At 47.3% G+C, this 15328-nt stretch overlaps 1 protein-coding gene across 2 annotated transcripts in view; it reads left to right on the forward strand.

The window, feature by feature from the left end:
• The window catches only part of ATF6 (activating transcription factor 6), a 70325-nt gene that overhangs the window by 50586 nt on the left and 4411 nt on the right, over positions 1–15328 (forward strand). For both annotated transcript variants that reach the window (XM_014257604.2, XM_088060515.1), the window contains exon 15: positions 2515–2599. In XM_014257604.2, coding sequence (XP_014113079.2) covers positions 2515–2599 — 85 coding nt within the window. The remainder of the gene's footprint in view (positions 1–2514; positions 2600–15328) is intronic.

Here is a 15328-nt window from a genome sequence, read left to right on the forward strand (position 1 = left end):
ATAGGCAAGAAACCTCAGAATCCTTCTTGCAGTTCCATGTGTTGTTGGGAGTTATTAAATTAAGGTAACGTGTTCGTGGCTGGAATTTTAGTATCTGTGTCTATATTTATCTGTCTGTGTCATCTGGCCTCAGCATCACAGAGCTGCAGAGATGATCAAAAGCAAGATGAGAGTGCTGAAGCAAGGGTCTCATCTGGAATATTCTTTCCAGGCTGATATTTTTCCAGTCATTCTGCCAGCAGTCTCAGGTCTGCTCTGTCTGTTTAAACTGTCATCTCAGTGCAGCTCCTGCTGCAAGCCAAAGCCATCTGTTGTTGGGTAATAGTTCTGATTTATTCTGCCTCTGCTTGACACTCCTGAGCCAGATGCTGACTTGCAAAATTTGCTTTTATTCACTTTCATTTTTATACCATGTGTTAATATCACAAGCAGTGTTTTAATTTAGGTGGTTTTTTTGTCTACTGTTTAAAATGAGGGGTGAGTGATAGTGTCAGCCACCTCTGGGATGCAATTCAGCATCCTTCAGAAAGGCACAGGACATTTTAGAAACACATTCAAACAGTGCTGCTGAATGTCCAGTATCTTCCAAATCACTAATCTGTGCACTCATTTCTGTATTAATTAGAATTCATTATGTATTGCTTTCAAATAAAAGGTTTGGACTGCTTGAAGACATTTGGGCTTGAGAATGTTGTGGGTGGCTAAGTGTGGTCAGAACATCTGATATCCTACAGCATAGCCTTTGACTTCAGTGAATATGGGGAACTTTGCAAGTTTGCACTGACTGCCACAGTGCATATGGAAGATAAAGGTGATTAGAGAGATGGATAAACCTCACCAGTTGCAGATTTACAAAATGTCTCTTTGTAGGTGGCAGCTTCCAGACAATGTGTGCATCTTGCACATCAGCTCCTGCTGGAGTCTGGCTTTAGAGCTTTTTGTTTGTCTGTTTTCTCCAGAGCTGGTGTTGAATCACTGGGAGGTTGTGCAGCAGCTCCAAAGCACCTTTGAATGCAACTGTGAAGTAGCTCTTAATACAATTTATCCATTCAGTAAATAGAGGTGCCATTGTAAGGCAGCATGAATTACTGCACCAGGCTGCAGACAGGTTAGCAAAAAGCAGTTGCTACTTGTTAAAGACTCTCAGGTGGTGATGTGTGCAGTACCTGTGGTTTGGTGGGTAATGATGGACTTGCAGAAACATTGAAAAAGGAAAAAAACCAAACAGTACCAGCATTTTTTAAGCTCTGCTAAAAATAGTCATCAAACCATGGCAAGGGCATTGTTACAGAAGGTAATTTAATGGACATCTTATCTTGGGGCTGTTCCTTTGGGAACATTGGGTTTCAAGAACAGTTTTTATGTAAGGTTCATTGTCTTAGTGAATGCTGCCTTAATCTTAAGCGGTTCAAAAGTGAAATGGGAATTACATATGTGATCTGAGAATTATACCAGAGTGGTTTTATAATTTTGGTACCCAGATGGTTTTTGCAGACATTTATTTAAGTAATGTTTTCTTCTCATGGTCAGTCATTTGGTGTTTTGGGGGGAAAAAATTTTCATGGGAAAAAAAAGAGAAAGAAAGTGATATTTCTGCAATGTATCTCCAGAATATCTTGATATATTTATCACCTAACTTTGTGTGTAACTCAGTTCCCCAAATATTACATATAACACTGTAGCATTTATATTTTAAAATGGCAAAATTACAGTTTCCCTGACATTAATAATAAATTAATGTATCCTGAAGGAAGTCTAATTCAGTTTGCCAAAAAGATAACCTTGCCCAAAAGTATGAGATGTTTGTATGGGAAAAGCATGGGGAAGCATGAAAGGAGAGCATCAAACTGGCCTAATAATATGGGAGATGCCTGGACCAGAGCTTTTAAGTTCTGTTGATAGGGGAGGAACCGTATTTTTCCTGGCTGCAAGTAGAGCAGCAGAACCCTGAGGAAAGGCTGGTTTCTCCTGGCAGGCCAGGGCTGTGTCCTGAGCGTTTCCAGCTTCCTCTGGCAGAGCCAGGGCAGGCACTTTGGGCACTGCAGAGCTGGTGTTTCACACCCCAGCCCAGCTCTGAGCAGCACAGCCTGCTGCAGCAGGCACGTGGTGTGGAGCTGCACAGGGACAGCAGGATCACATGTAAACAGCTGCTCAAGTAAAGGCTTCCATTCAGCAAGGTCCTTTAAACCACATGTTTAAATATCATTGAAGTCAAGTTAAATTGCTTTAATCATATACATAAGCACTCTGTTGAATGAGGGCTTAATAGTAGTTTCCATCCCTTTGCACATGATCAAGGCTTTTTCATATTCTGCTGCATGCAACAGGAATTTCTTCTTGGTTACACAGCATGAGCAATTGCCACGACTTGTGGAAGACTCCCTCAACAATGTGAATTTTCTGAGCTGTTGTAAACAGTGCAGTGTGGAATGCCAGTAAGAGAGGATGGAAAGGCATTTCCCCAGCTCTCTACTTTGAGAGCAGATTTAACACATCTTCTCTGCTCTTTTCCAGGACCACCTGTTACTCCCAGCCACCACACATAACAAGACCAGGAGACCAAAGATGTCTATAGTGCTGCCAGCTGTAAACATCAATGGTGAGTGCAAAGGGAGAACGGGAACGATACGAGAACAGTTTCAAAGAGATGTGCCTGACTCGTACATGAAGAGCAAACTGGGGCCAAATGTCTGTCATTAGAGCTTTGCAAAAGAAGTCAAGCTGATCATGAGTGGGGTTTGGCTGCCAGGGTCCCTGTTGGGGCTGGAGTTCCAGCAAATCCCCTGTGCTTGGTCACCCAGACCGTGAGGATGGGGGGACTTGGCCAGGAGCAGTCTGGCTCCTTCAGGGACAGGGAGGGTGCCATCCAGGGCTGGGGATTTGTGCCCAGCTGATCAAGGGTTACATGGATGGGATTTAACTTCTCTGACTTGGTGGCTCACAGAGCCCATGGAGACTGTCCTCCTCTCCTCGTTTGGGTTCCTCCCACGCCTGCTTAGCAGGGCAAATTCCTTGGCCTTGCTGGTTTGTTAGGATGCTGACTGCCTTCCCTGGCCCTCCTCAGCTGTTTAGCACGCTGTTACACAACCCTCAGTGTGAGTGGGACCTCTCAGCACTGCCTGCTCAGGACTAATAATCATCACCTTACCGTGCTGCAGGACAGCAGAGAAAACAGCTTTGCACTGGGGCAGATTTCTGCTTTATTAGTGCACAGAAATGTTCTGGGTCAGCATTTCAGTCCCACCTGAGAGACGGGACATGACTTGCACAAACCTATCATGAATTCAGATGGTGAGGAATTGCCAAGCTGGGACATGTTAGGGACACAGGGTCACTGCCACACTCACCAGATGCATTGAGAACCCTGCAGCAGTGTAAACTTTACTTTCTGAACAACTGTGCACATAATGCTTTTTTAAAACATCTGTGTTTTACAGTACATGTGAATCATAAACCCAAGTGTTATTGTTAAATCCCAGCATGCCCAAAACATTATCTGCTGATGTGGATTTCCATAAACTAAGAAAAAAAGAATCCGTTCAGGCTTTTGGCATTTTGATAATTGCACTTTCCCATGCAGTTCAGCCCAGTGTGATAATCTGTACAGCTCTCCTAGGGGAATTTTTATTACAAGTATCAGAATTATTTTTGGCATTTATCTGCCTGAAACTCCCCTTTTTATGTCTATTACAAAAATCCTTTTCTGGCTGACCTGAATTATCACATACAAGTGGGCACTTTATCACTGAAGTACAAACACTATTTCTAAATTGCAAATTATTTCTTCTTGACATTTTACTGAGTCCTGTTTTTATTTGCAATAACTTCATTTGTTGGAGTAAATATAACTTGGAAAATATGCATCAGAATCCAGTGACAAATCTTATCCATAAATAATGAAACATTGTGAAATTATATTTTCATCAGTTCTTCAGGATTTTTCTTTGGAACATCAGCATAATCCAGGGAAAAAAAAAATGTCCAGGGATTTGGGCAGAGATGTGGAAACAGATGAGACACAAGAATAGCATTAAGTAAACAAGAGCATCAAAGACAGATTCCTCTGGGACACCCAGGCAGGTGTTAGGGGAGAAATTACAAGACACACAAGAGCCAGTAGGTAACTTGGCTTGCTTTCTAATCTGACTCTTGGTAACCTGTAGGAAAAGATTCCCTAAAACGTTCTGCCTGGAGGAGAACCCATTTCTGTCCTTTGAGAACATTGCTTCTCCACCCTGTTCTGCCTCTGTGGGGGCTGGAGATGATCTGCACAAGCAGCTGGGAGTTAGCAGAGCTTTCCCCCCAGCTGTCTGCTCTTCTTTTAAGCCCACCTTAATTCTTTGTGCACCTGCAGAGAGTTGGCTGCTGGAAAAGGACGAGTCTCCTTTGGGGAAACTGGCAAAACTTTCAGTGAAAGAACTTCTCTTTCCTCGTGCCTCAGCCAGATCTCTGTGCAAGAAGGGAAATCTTTTATAGAATCTTTTATATAATCTCTTCCTTTTCACTGCCACAGCCCTGGCAGAGGAGATGACAGGAATGCAAGTGAAGGGGTCTTTGTTGTGAAGTTTGTTCAGAACTTCATCACTTGCTTCTGTGAGTTCTGTGTGGTGGTTCCTGACATGGCTCTGCCAGACTGACCTGGCAGTTTTCACCAGGGAACAAAGCAGAGTCAAGGTTACAGCCTCAAGGGTTTTTCTGGGAGGAAAGTGGCAGTCCTTGTGCTGTGAGGTGGTGGCAAATGCCAACAGTCTTGTAATTGATGTGCAGGTGCACATGTTGCAGTCAATAAAATGGAAGTTGAAAAGAAGATGTACAAGGTAACAGCAATGTGTTATTAATTTTCCAGATAAAACTTTGCTTTCAAGCATTCAGCTGCTCTATGCTGGAAATGAGTAAAAACAGCCATCACTTTGTAACACTGTGCCATGTGCTCCTCAGGATCAGCCTTGCCCCTCAGAGGGCATTAGGATAGAGCCAGATCCTCACTGTGCAGGTGCACAGAAATATATTTGCCTATTTAAGTATGTTTAATATGGTAACATATGTTAAATATGTTTAATTTTTTTTTAAGTATAGGAACTTGTTATACATTGGTACATGTTAATCCTCTGCCTCTTAGTCCCTTTTCCTTCTTCCCCCCGGTCATAGCCCCTTTCCAAGCTGGCTGGGCCATCCCCCAGTTGACAGTCAATGTTTGCTGGCAGCTCTTCCCTTTCTGCCTCCCCAGCTGCTCTGGCAGCCCTCTGTCCTTGTGCCACGTCCCTGCAGGCTGCAGTCCCCTGGCACAGCTCTGTCCTGGTCCCTGCAGGCTGCAGTCCCCTGGCACAGCTCTGTCCTGTCCCTGCAGGCTGCAGTCCCCTGGCACAGCTCTGTCCTGGTCCCTGCAGGCTGCAGTCCCCTGGCACAGCTCTGTCCTGGTCCCTGCAGGCTGCAGTCCCCTGGCACAGCTCTGTCCTGGTCCCTGCAGGCTGCAGTCCCCTGGCACAGCTCTGTCCTGGTCCCTGCAGCCAGGCTGTGCCCAGAGCCAAAGCCCCAGCTCTGTGAACAAGTGCAGTACTCACAGAAAATCTGCCTGATGCTGCCCAAGGACCTCAGCACTGGGAGGGCTGCAGGGGGAAAAGCAGAACTGGGGAGCCTTAGTCCCACTCTACTGGGTTTGGGGGCACAGTTGGTGTGCCTTCCTGAGAAGTTACTCCAAGAAGAAATATCTTGCAGTTTCTCATGGGAATGAAAATGAGCTGCAATCTACAGTTAAACTCAGCCTTTTGTTTTCAAGCAAGTCATGTTTGTTATGCTGGATTGCAGCTATTATTTTAGAAATCTAACTATGCACTTGAGACCAGTTAAGTCTCCAGTAGGTTTCATTCCTAAATTTGCTTTTATTGTAATTCAGAATGTTGTTGGCTCATTACAGCAATTCCAAATTGACATATAGGCGGTGCCTTTCTTGAAGTTTAAGTGTAACCATCTGCCATTAGCCCTCTATTTATTTAACTGCAGTGGGTTACAAGGTGGATCTGTGGATCCAAGTGACCTGTAGAGAACAGCACAGCTGAGCCACTGTCCCCAGCTGAGCACGAAGCTCTGTGTGTGCAGCGTGCCCAGCCTGGCAGGGCTGCTCTGGGCTGCCCACAGCAGTGGGATGGGCAGTGCCCCAGGGCCAGCTCCGTGTCTGGCCCCAGAAATCCCTTTCAGGAGTTCTCCTGGGATTGGGTGAGGCTCTCACAGCTTGCTCCTGCTAGGAGCAGCTCTAGGTGTCTGTGCAGGTGTGTGCTCACCAGCAGTACTGCTGGCCTTGGCAGCAGCACAAACACCAAAAAGAGCTTTTATCTTCTCAGGATCCCTGTGCAAACAGTTCCCTATGCGTGGAAGTCCTTCCATCATTCACTCTTTAAACTGAGGCTTGGTGTCTGTGCTCCAAGGCCAAGACAAAAGTGAGAGATCTGATGGGAAAGTCCCTGGTGCAATCTAGGGCTCATTTTCTTGGAATTCGCAGCCGTGACAGAGAGTTTTGAACGTTTCACAGATATTCTGGATAGATCCAGGGGCGTGTCTTCATTGTGCCTTTGAGATGGCTGCTTGTGTGCCTGACCCTTGATAACCTCTGTGTTTCTGGGCTCTTAAGGAGCCCTCTTCTCCTAAGGGTTGCTTTTTGTCATGAAATGCAGCAGCAAAATAATCTCCCAAAGGCAGAAATGGAACAGAATGGTGACTTCAGCAGAGTCCATGTGCTCTGCTGTGTTGGCCAGCTTCTGATTCGTGACCAGTTCCAGCAGCTTTCCCTCTTGCCATCCATCGTCATACTGGTGTAACAGACTTCAAAAGTACTCTGAAATAATCCATGTTCTAGTGAAAAAGGGGGAAAGCAAATCTAGTGGAAAGGCTCTTTGATCAAAACTGGAGCGATTTCTGCCACCAGGCAGCAGGATTATTTGCATGCAGCTACAAAGAACCTCCTTTCAGCTGACAGCCGTGTGTAAGCAGGTCACAGATGTCCCAGGCTGGTAGCAAACTCTGAAAAATCTGTAAGGCAACCAGAACCCACACAGGCTGAGGAGGAAAATAAAAACAAAAGCTCTTTGGGAAGTGACAATGCTCTGTAAGTTCCCATGTCTTAGGGCTGAATAAATAAAGTCTTCAACTTCCTCTGCCTTTCAGGGTCAAGCAAACAAAAGATGCTGTTTCCTTTTTTCAGAGCAAGAAACAGAATTTGCAGTCAGTCATTGAGGAAGGTCTAAAACAATACATATCTGAGTGAAGAGCAGCTGCCTGCCCTGAAGGTTACTGCCTGACATTTTGGGAAGCCTCTCTCCCTTTGGAGAGCCTCAGTTTCCAGGAGGGCAGTGGTCCTGCTGTCCATAGCTGTTCTCCTCCACTGCTCTCCCTGGGTTTAAAGCCAGGCTGTGGTGCCCTTGGCTCCCTCTCACAGCTGCTGTCCTTGGCACCAGGCTGGGACGCCCATGCCACTCTGCCAGGCATAGAGGACACAGGTGTGAGCTACAGAACACTTCCCTCAGGGTTTCTGCTTTTTATCTGTGTTCAGCAGGAAGTGCTGAGAGCTCAGCACAGCCTCACGAGCTGCAGTGTGTGACCAGAAAGCTCTGGGAGTTGTGTATGGGGGTTAGCACCTAGGTGTGAGATGAAAGAAGGATGACTGCTAAGGTTTTCTGGGAAAGTCACTGAGAGTTTGTCAGGTTCTCTAAGCAGGATGTAGGGAGGTACATCTGAGAATGTCTCCAGTGCTGTCCTTCCCGTCGTGTTGAACTGCCATTCTTCTGTTTCTGGAGCTGCCAGAGGAGGAATAGAAGTTGTTTGAGTAGGGAGGAGTCAGAGCGCTGGTTAGAGCTCACTGCAGCAGCTGATGGCTGAGCCTGGGCTGGCACAGGAGAGCCTGGGGTGTCCTGTGTGCAGCCATGGACAAGCAGCAGGCACTGTGTTCTCCTGGAATTAGCAGGATTTGGCAGTGTCAGAGGTGTCCTTCTGCTGCAGAGCTCATGTAGGGCTGTGCTGCAGAGCTCAGGACTGCAGCGATGGCAGAACGGTGTTCAACAAGGAACTTTAACAACAGATTTTAGGAATCTTGTAAGATGCTGCCATTTGTGTTTGTGTTCTCAAAGTCACGTAAAAGTGCAGTTTGTCAAAACAAAATATTCCCTCAAACTTTGCTACATTTCTTTAAATCAGAATTGATCGTTACCTAAACTAAATCTTAAATGGAAGTTTTCAACAGCTTTTGTTACCCTTGAAAGACTTTGCTCTACCCAGCCATATTTGTTAACATGTTTTTGACAGAAAGGAGGAGATGAAATTATTCAGAAAAGTATGAAAGAAATAATTCAAGAATCTGTGCACAAAAGTAATGAAATCAGTGTCACTTGAGTTCATGTTTATTTATTTAGACAGGAAACGATCAAGAAATGAAATCATGAAGGCTTATTCCCTAATGATTTTTTATAATGAGCTGTTTACCTAAATTGCTAAATGACTAATCTATTTTTATGCATTTGAAATAACAGGAAGGTCATTTCAGAGGATCTTCAGTGCCTTTTGCCCCTGGATAGAGGCAGGATTACCCAGGGGTTTTGCTGGGGCAGGCCATGCCCCGGCGTGCCGGGTGCTCCCTGTGCAGACACGGCAGCTGCTGCAGGTGGCATTGTGCTGGGGACACTCACCAAGGGGCAGAGAATTACTCATAAATCAGCTGGACTTCATTCTTGGTATTTCCAGTGGAGTTATTGCAGCAGATTGGTTTTCCACAGGAATGACACACTTGTGTAAAATTCACGAGGTGTGATTAGGAAGAAGCCCTCGGCTGGTGCCAGGGTGGGAGCTGGGGATATCTGTGTCCCCTGGAGGTTTGTTAGCCCTGCCTGCTGAGCTCTCAGCTCACAGAGAGCTGTGCCCAGAGCTGTGCTGCACAGAGGGAACTTTCACCCCAGCCTGGGAGCTTATTGTTGCTGTCCCAGCTACTCTGTGCTATGTGCAGCGTGTTGTAATTCTAGCCTCCAGCCCAGCCAGTCTGCCTTCATGTATCTTCAAATGTTGTAAACTCGAGATTATATAATTCCTCTTGGTGTGAAATTATAGGTGGCAAATGGTTTCATGCTTGTGATACATGGGGCAGCTGTGTCTTTATTTCTGCAGTGATCTGGAGCGTAATTATCCATAATGAGCTCACCCCATAAAAAAGCTGCAGCAGAGCTGGTAGAGGAGGTTCACATTTATGAGTTGTGTCTTGAGGACATCACTGGAGTGAAGCTTGGGCAAAACACAGCAGTGTGAGAGGCCTGTCAGTGTTTGGTCAGTCTCTAAGGACACTCCTGCAGCAGGGCTGGGAGGTTTCTCCCTGCTCCTCGTGTCCTGGCTCTGTCCTCCAGGCTGCACTTCCCTCAGCCCTTCAAGCAGCCCACCTCACCCCTGGTGGGCACCTTCTGGCCTTGGGAAGTACTTGAAGAACACTTCTGGGTTCCTGAAGGACGTTTTTGCTCATTGCCCAGTTCATGAAGTAAATGGTATCCCTGTCCAGCACAAACGCCTTCTGGGTGAATGTGGATGAAGAAATGACTGCCAGCCCAGCTGCCCCTCTGTGTGGGAAAGGAGGCACCCCTGGTTCAGAGCAGGACTCGTACATTGAAGCTGTAAATCTCCTGTTGCTGTAGCTGGGAGACAGAAATGTTTGCAAGGGCTGTGTGTCTGTATTAGCACTGTGTTCAGAGCAGCTCTGCAGTGCTTTCATTACTGACACAGGCTCTGAATCACTGGAGCTCCTGGGGAGGGCAGTGCTCGCCCCACACACACAGGACATGCTGTTAAAAATACTCTTCTACGAGCAAGAGCTGATTGCAGTGTCTAAATAAATGAGGTAACTTTATGTGGCCAAGTGAGACAGGTGGAAAATTTGGCTCACTCTTTGGATACTGTCCAAACTATAAAGACATTTCAGCTGGGAGGGGATACAGGCTCTCACTGGCCTGCAGGCTTAAACCAGTGACACACTTCAACACCAGGGTACAAGTGATACTGGGTGATAGGCGAGGTCCATGTTAATGAAAACATGATGCTGCCTCTTGAAAATAAGAATTAAGGCCAGTAGTTAAATTAATTTTATCAGTAGGTGCCTGCAACTTGAAATGTTACATTCAAAGGTAAGGGTTAAGTAAAATAGGAAAACATTAAGGGAAAAACTAGCGGGGTTAAAATGCTGGCAAATGAAGATTGATTAAAGATTAAAAGCTTACTGCAAAAATCTTTAAAGGAGCACTAAAAAGTCCAGTGGGGTTAAGTAACACATTGAAGTCAATTCATAGAAGTAAGAAGATGATATCTTTTAAACAATGGCCATTGCAGCCAAATGAGGGAATGGGAAAAAAAAAAAAGAGGATAATTTCTGGCAGACTAAATGTCAAACCATAAGAAGTTAAGCCAGAAGATGATACTGAGCAACAGCATGCCTGAGGCATAAAAAAAATAGTAAAAATATTTTTCAGAGGAAGCCTGCCAGGGGATCTCTAGTGCCTGTGGAGGACCAAGGTGTAAAGGAACCCTTACAGTGGAAGTCAGCACTGCTGAAGGAAGGAGTGAAGTGTTCTTGTGCTGGTGTTAACCACTGAGGCTGTATAAATATCAGGAGAATGGCAGGTGACAAATGAGGCAAACTGCTAAAGCAGGGCTTCAGCTGCAGTGTCAGTTCTGCAGCAGCTGGCAGGGTGTGTGAGAGCTGAGTGTGTCCTGGCACGAGCAGCAGAGCAGGGCTGATCCCAGGAAAACCCTACCTTAGTGCTCTCTTCAGCACCCTTAAAGCATTCAAAAACCCTGGAAAAAGATGCTTCTTTGAGGCTGCTGGAAGGAAGGGGCTTTTGTGAGGCAAGAGGGAAGGCTGCTCTCAGATCAGCATCTCTCTGAAGATGGAACAGTTCTGCAGTGGAGGGGAGGGAAGGCTGCTCTCAGATCAGTGTCTCTCTGAAGATGGAGCAGTTCTGCAGTGGAGGGGTTGTTCCCAGGAGGTTCTGACACAGCTCTGTGCTGGGGAGCTGCTCCAGTCCCTGCTGCACTCAGAGGGAGCAGTGCCCTGCTCTGGGACAAGCCCTCCAGCCCCAGCTGTGGAAAGAATCCTTTCCTGGAATGCCTTTCCAGGCTACTCTCCTGTGTGCAGTTTTGTGTCCTGTGAGGTGGGTAGGTCTGGATTTGCAGGCGGTGTGGGAAGTTTGTTTATTCTTTTAGTGCCTCCCAAGTGGGCATGGGATGGTTCTGACTAAGAGCACTGCTCTTCCTCTAGCCTCTTTCCTTCACTCCCAGGAGTTTTCTGTGCAGCAGAACTCCTTACCCTTGCCTTTCTTTTCTCTTTGGGTTTTTGCCTCTTGTCATTAGCATTGTCACAGCTGATTAGATTTTAACTATGGTCATCCTGCAGCAATGCTACCCTGCCAACAACACACATATGCACAGCCAGAGCTGTCAAAAATGTCTGTGTTTTTTCTGAGAAACACTCCATCTGAGGGAGTTTTAAGTGAAGTGCCTGTGAGGGTCAGCTCTGGTGAGTCTGATCTTCTCTTGCTGAGGTGACCATCGGTTCCCTCTGCAAAACCAGAGCAATCACACCAAGTCCACCCTGGGCCATCTCTGCAGGAGCTCATGTTCTTCCTCTTCGAGGGAAGTGATGCAGCATGGAAAGAGATTGAAAAGGGAGGTGGGCAATCCTGGGGAAGAGGAGCTTCCCTCTCCCTGAGACCTCCCAGCGTAGACCAGGCTCTGCAAAGCACAGCTGGCACGGGCTGGCCACGGATTGCTCACGGGTGCTGCTGGCCTCTTCCAAAAACACACTGCTGGAAGCTCAGGGCAGCTGTGCTCCTCACACACAGCCAGTGCCAGTCCCTCTGGTGGCTCCATTATTTACTTCAGAGGCCACAGAGAGCTCGTTTCCTCTGGTTTTCTTGCTTGCCTCTCATGCCTGTGTATCTCCCTTGGATAACCCCTGAGAGCGCTGCTCTGACGGGTTAGACACTGAGAGACCTTCTCTCCTGGCTGTCAGCTCTGCCAACAGCTCATGGCTTCTCAGGGGGACACTGATGCTGTGGATCCAGTCCTCCTGTACTCCTAGAGACACCTGGCCCACAGTCTGAGGGGTGGCAGGGGACCTGGAGACTGAAATGCCAGGATCCCAGCCTGTGCCTGGGACTGAGGACAGCTGAGTTCACACAGGCGACACCGCTGCAACCGCTCTGTTTGGAAGTAGTTCCAAGTGGGAATTTGCTTTTAAAAAGGGAAGTTATTTGGGTCACACTGTAACTTTCTCCCTTGCCTCAAACAATCCTGTCCAACAAAGCAATCTGTAAATGTTTTAGCAATCCTGCTGCGTTGTTGCAGCGAGCGTATTTTTAGTCTGTGACACTGCTTCACTTCTATACTTATTTGGTAGTGTATACCAACCCTTCAGAGGGAAACACTGGCCAGATGTGCTGGGCAGGACAGTCAGGGCTCCTCAGAGGAGATGAGCTGGAAGATTGCAGCGGTGACAATGTGAGGTGACCCCTGGGTGAGGTGTGGGGACATCTGCAGCCCTTCAGCAGGCCAGGGCCAGAGCGCAGCTGGTGCCTTCAGCTCATGAAACCTGCACTTTCCCCGGCCCTGCTGCCCTAAACATGAGCTCTGGATTGGGCCAGGGAGGTTACAAGAAAAACTATTTGGGTAATTAGGTGCTAAATCATCCCTAAAGCTCAACTTCATCGTTGTCAGCTTGCACAGCTCACACAAAGCACCCAGGAGCTGGAACATGTTAGTGGCTCTGAAAGCTGCCCTGGTCTCTGCTGCTGTGAGAGGTGGGGCTGCAGAAGGGGCTCCGAGTGTAGAGAAATGCTGAGACTGAAAACTTTCTCTTTAGAAGGGACTGTGGGAAGTACAGAGTGTGAGTAGCTGTTCAGCAAAGGTGGCTTTAATGGAGTTGGTGGGTTTGGGTCACCTTGCACAGGGATGGTTCTCTGGCTCCTGTTTTGACATCAGTTCAACTGGTTCCATGGATAGCAAAGGCACCCTGTGCTCCCCACCACGAGGAGGGGATGATTCTCTGTCCTTACTGACAAAAACAGGTGGTTAAAGTAAGGATGGGGCAAGTGATTGCCCTCCCTGTGCCCTACCAGGAACAGGGACCAGATCTGTAATCCAGACCTGTGTGGCTGATGGCACCTTAAATGTGTGTTGAGTGAGCACAGCAGATACAGAGCCAGGCAGGTTCTGAGCATTTTGAAGTCAGAAAGCAGCCAGTAGTTGCAGGGTTATCTGCTGAAAAGGGCCTGAGCACTGAGGACAGCACTGAATGATAGAGTATTGGCCCCACAGAGTATTTTTTTTGTAATCCACTGTGATATTGCCCAGAGTAAAGTAAAATACATAGTTCTGGTAGAATAAGGATCTATAAATGTACCTGTGGCATGAGTGCACCTTCAGAGAGCTGTAAAGCTTTTCCATGGTGTTTGTAACAGTCCAGCAAGCTCAGGTGGCCTTTCAGGGGAGCTCTGTTTCAGTTTCTCTGAAGACAAGTTTTCACAATGAACATTTGCTGCAGCAAAGCTTTTTGGGGAAGATGTAATAGGAAAGGATAAATTATCAGAACTACATCTTCTTTAAGACAGGTGTGTCCATAGGGCCAGACATCCTGATGATACGTGTAAAGGTGAAGTCTGTGGAGTTGACATCACCATTTGTTCTTATTAATTGCAATTAGCAAGGCAGTTCCATTGCCTGCCTTTCAAGGCCTCTGTGCCTTTTATCTTGTGCTCTGAGAGAGCATCTCCCATAGAATGTCTCCCAGACATTTGAACACTCAGCTGATTGATAGATGTCAGTGCTACTGAGGGGGGTTTTGGTTTAATGGCCTTTTCAGTAAGACAGTTTTAAAAATCTAGTGCTTCAAGTATGAAGACAATTTTCCATCATCCTCAGTAATTTGCAGCAGTAGTTAATGGCCTCAGCCTTATTTGGGTTTGGTTTGGACTACAGACTTCAGCTTTCATCTGCTGGATCTTGCAGCATGATTGTTTGTAGGGGAAGAGCAGCACTGGGAATTAGGTTTCTGTTCCCTAGACCAGGCTTGTGCTGGGAGTTTGGCAGAGCCTGCAAGAGCCAGCAAGGCTCTTTGGGAAAGTGCAGTCAGCAGCAATCCTTGGCACAGTTACCTTTGCCATTAATTTGAAATAGTCAATCATCTGAAGCACGGCTTTTAAACCTGTTAACAAATAATTAACTGCAGCACAGGCTCTTGGGCCAGCAGGGATGGCTTCCTAAGCTGAGTCTGCACCGTGTGAGAAGCTGCATGTTCTGAACTTCAAAGAGGAGCAATAAATCTATTTATAAATCCAGACACCTCTACAGGAGATCCGTTCCTGTGCTTTCACTTACGTAATCCCACAAAACATCAGTCACAGGTGACTCAGTTCAGTGACCTTTGGAATCCCTGGGTGTCAGGGTTGCTCTGGCCATTGGGCAGCCCCGTGTGGCACAGCTGGCAACGCTGACACCCAGCCAGCCCTTGGGCTCAGGCAGAGCCAGCTGTGGCTCCCAGGCACCCTGCTGCCTGTGCCCAGGCTGGGCACTGTGGGCTGGCTGAGCTCTGGGCACACACACTGACCCCTCCAGGGGTCACCACCCGTGCCTGCTGAGCTCAGTGCTGGCCACAGCCCCTCTGCCCCACTGCTGCCTCCAGCTGCTGGGACTGCACGGGGGGGGAAGGAGAGAAAGCCTGACAAGGCTGATTTTGAATGATCTGACACAGGAATCACCAGGCAAAACCATTTTCTTGTTCTGGGAGTCAGATCAGGCCGTGTGGAGAGCGCACAGCCCCCGGTGCTGTGTCTGGGGAAGGTGCTGACCACAGCTCCGGTCGTGAGCGGGCACCTGCAGCTCACAGAAGGGCAGGGCCAGAGGGGGCAGGAGCAAACACAAGTGTCTGTGGAGCTCTGGTACCCAGGGCTCGATGGGCAGCCGCTCCTCCAGCCTTTCCTTAGAAACCCTTCATCATGGAGATCCTCTCACCTCCCCGAGGTGCTTTCATCCAGGGCTTGCATTTCGTTATCTTTAGAAACTCGGTCAAAGTTAAATACGTTTCTCTTGCAGTCGAGCTGTTGTTTCGAGTCCTGTCATTCTGCTGGCTTCTCCACAATGATCCTCTGCAGTTCTCAAGGTTTTTCTGTAGTACTTCTGCCCAGCCCCAGTTTTACTCATGTTTTCCAGCTCTGGCTGTGGTTGAAATGCATTCTGAAGATTTTGGACAGCTTCTCTCTTTTATCAAAACTGCAGTCTAGCCACTCCAAGGTGGTTGGAATCTCTCCAGTTTAAC

This window comes from Pseudopodoces humilis, chromosome 10 (genome assembly GCF_049639895.1).
Source record: "Pseudopodoces humilis isolate 2021_Gansu_Grassland_sample_001 chromosome 10, ASM4963989v1, whole genome shotgun sequence".
Lineage (NCBI taxonomy): Eukaryota > Metazoa > Chordata > Aves > Passeriformes > Paridae > Pseudopodoces > Pseudopodoces humilis.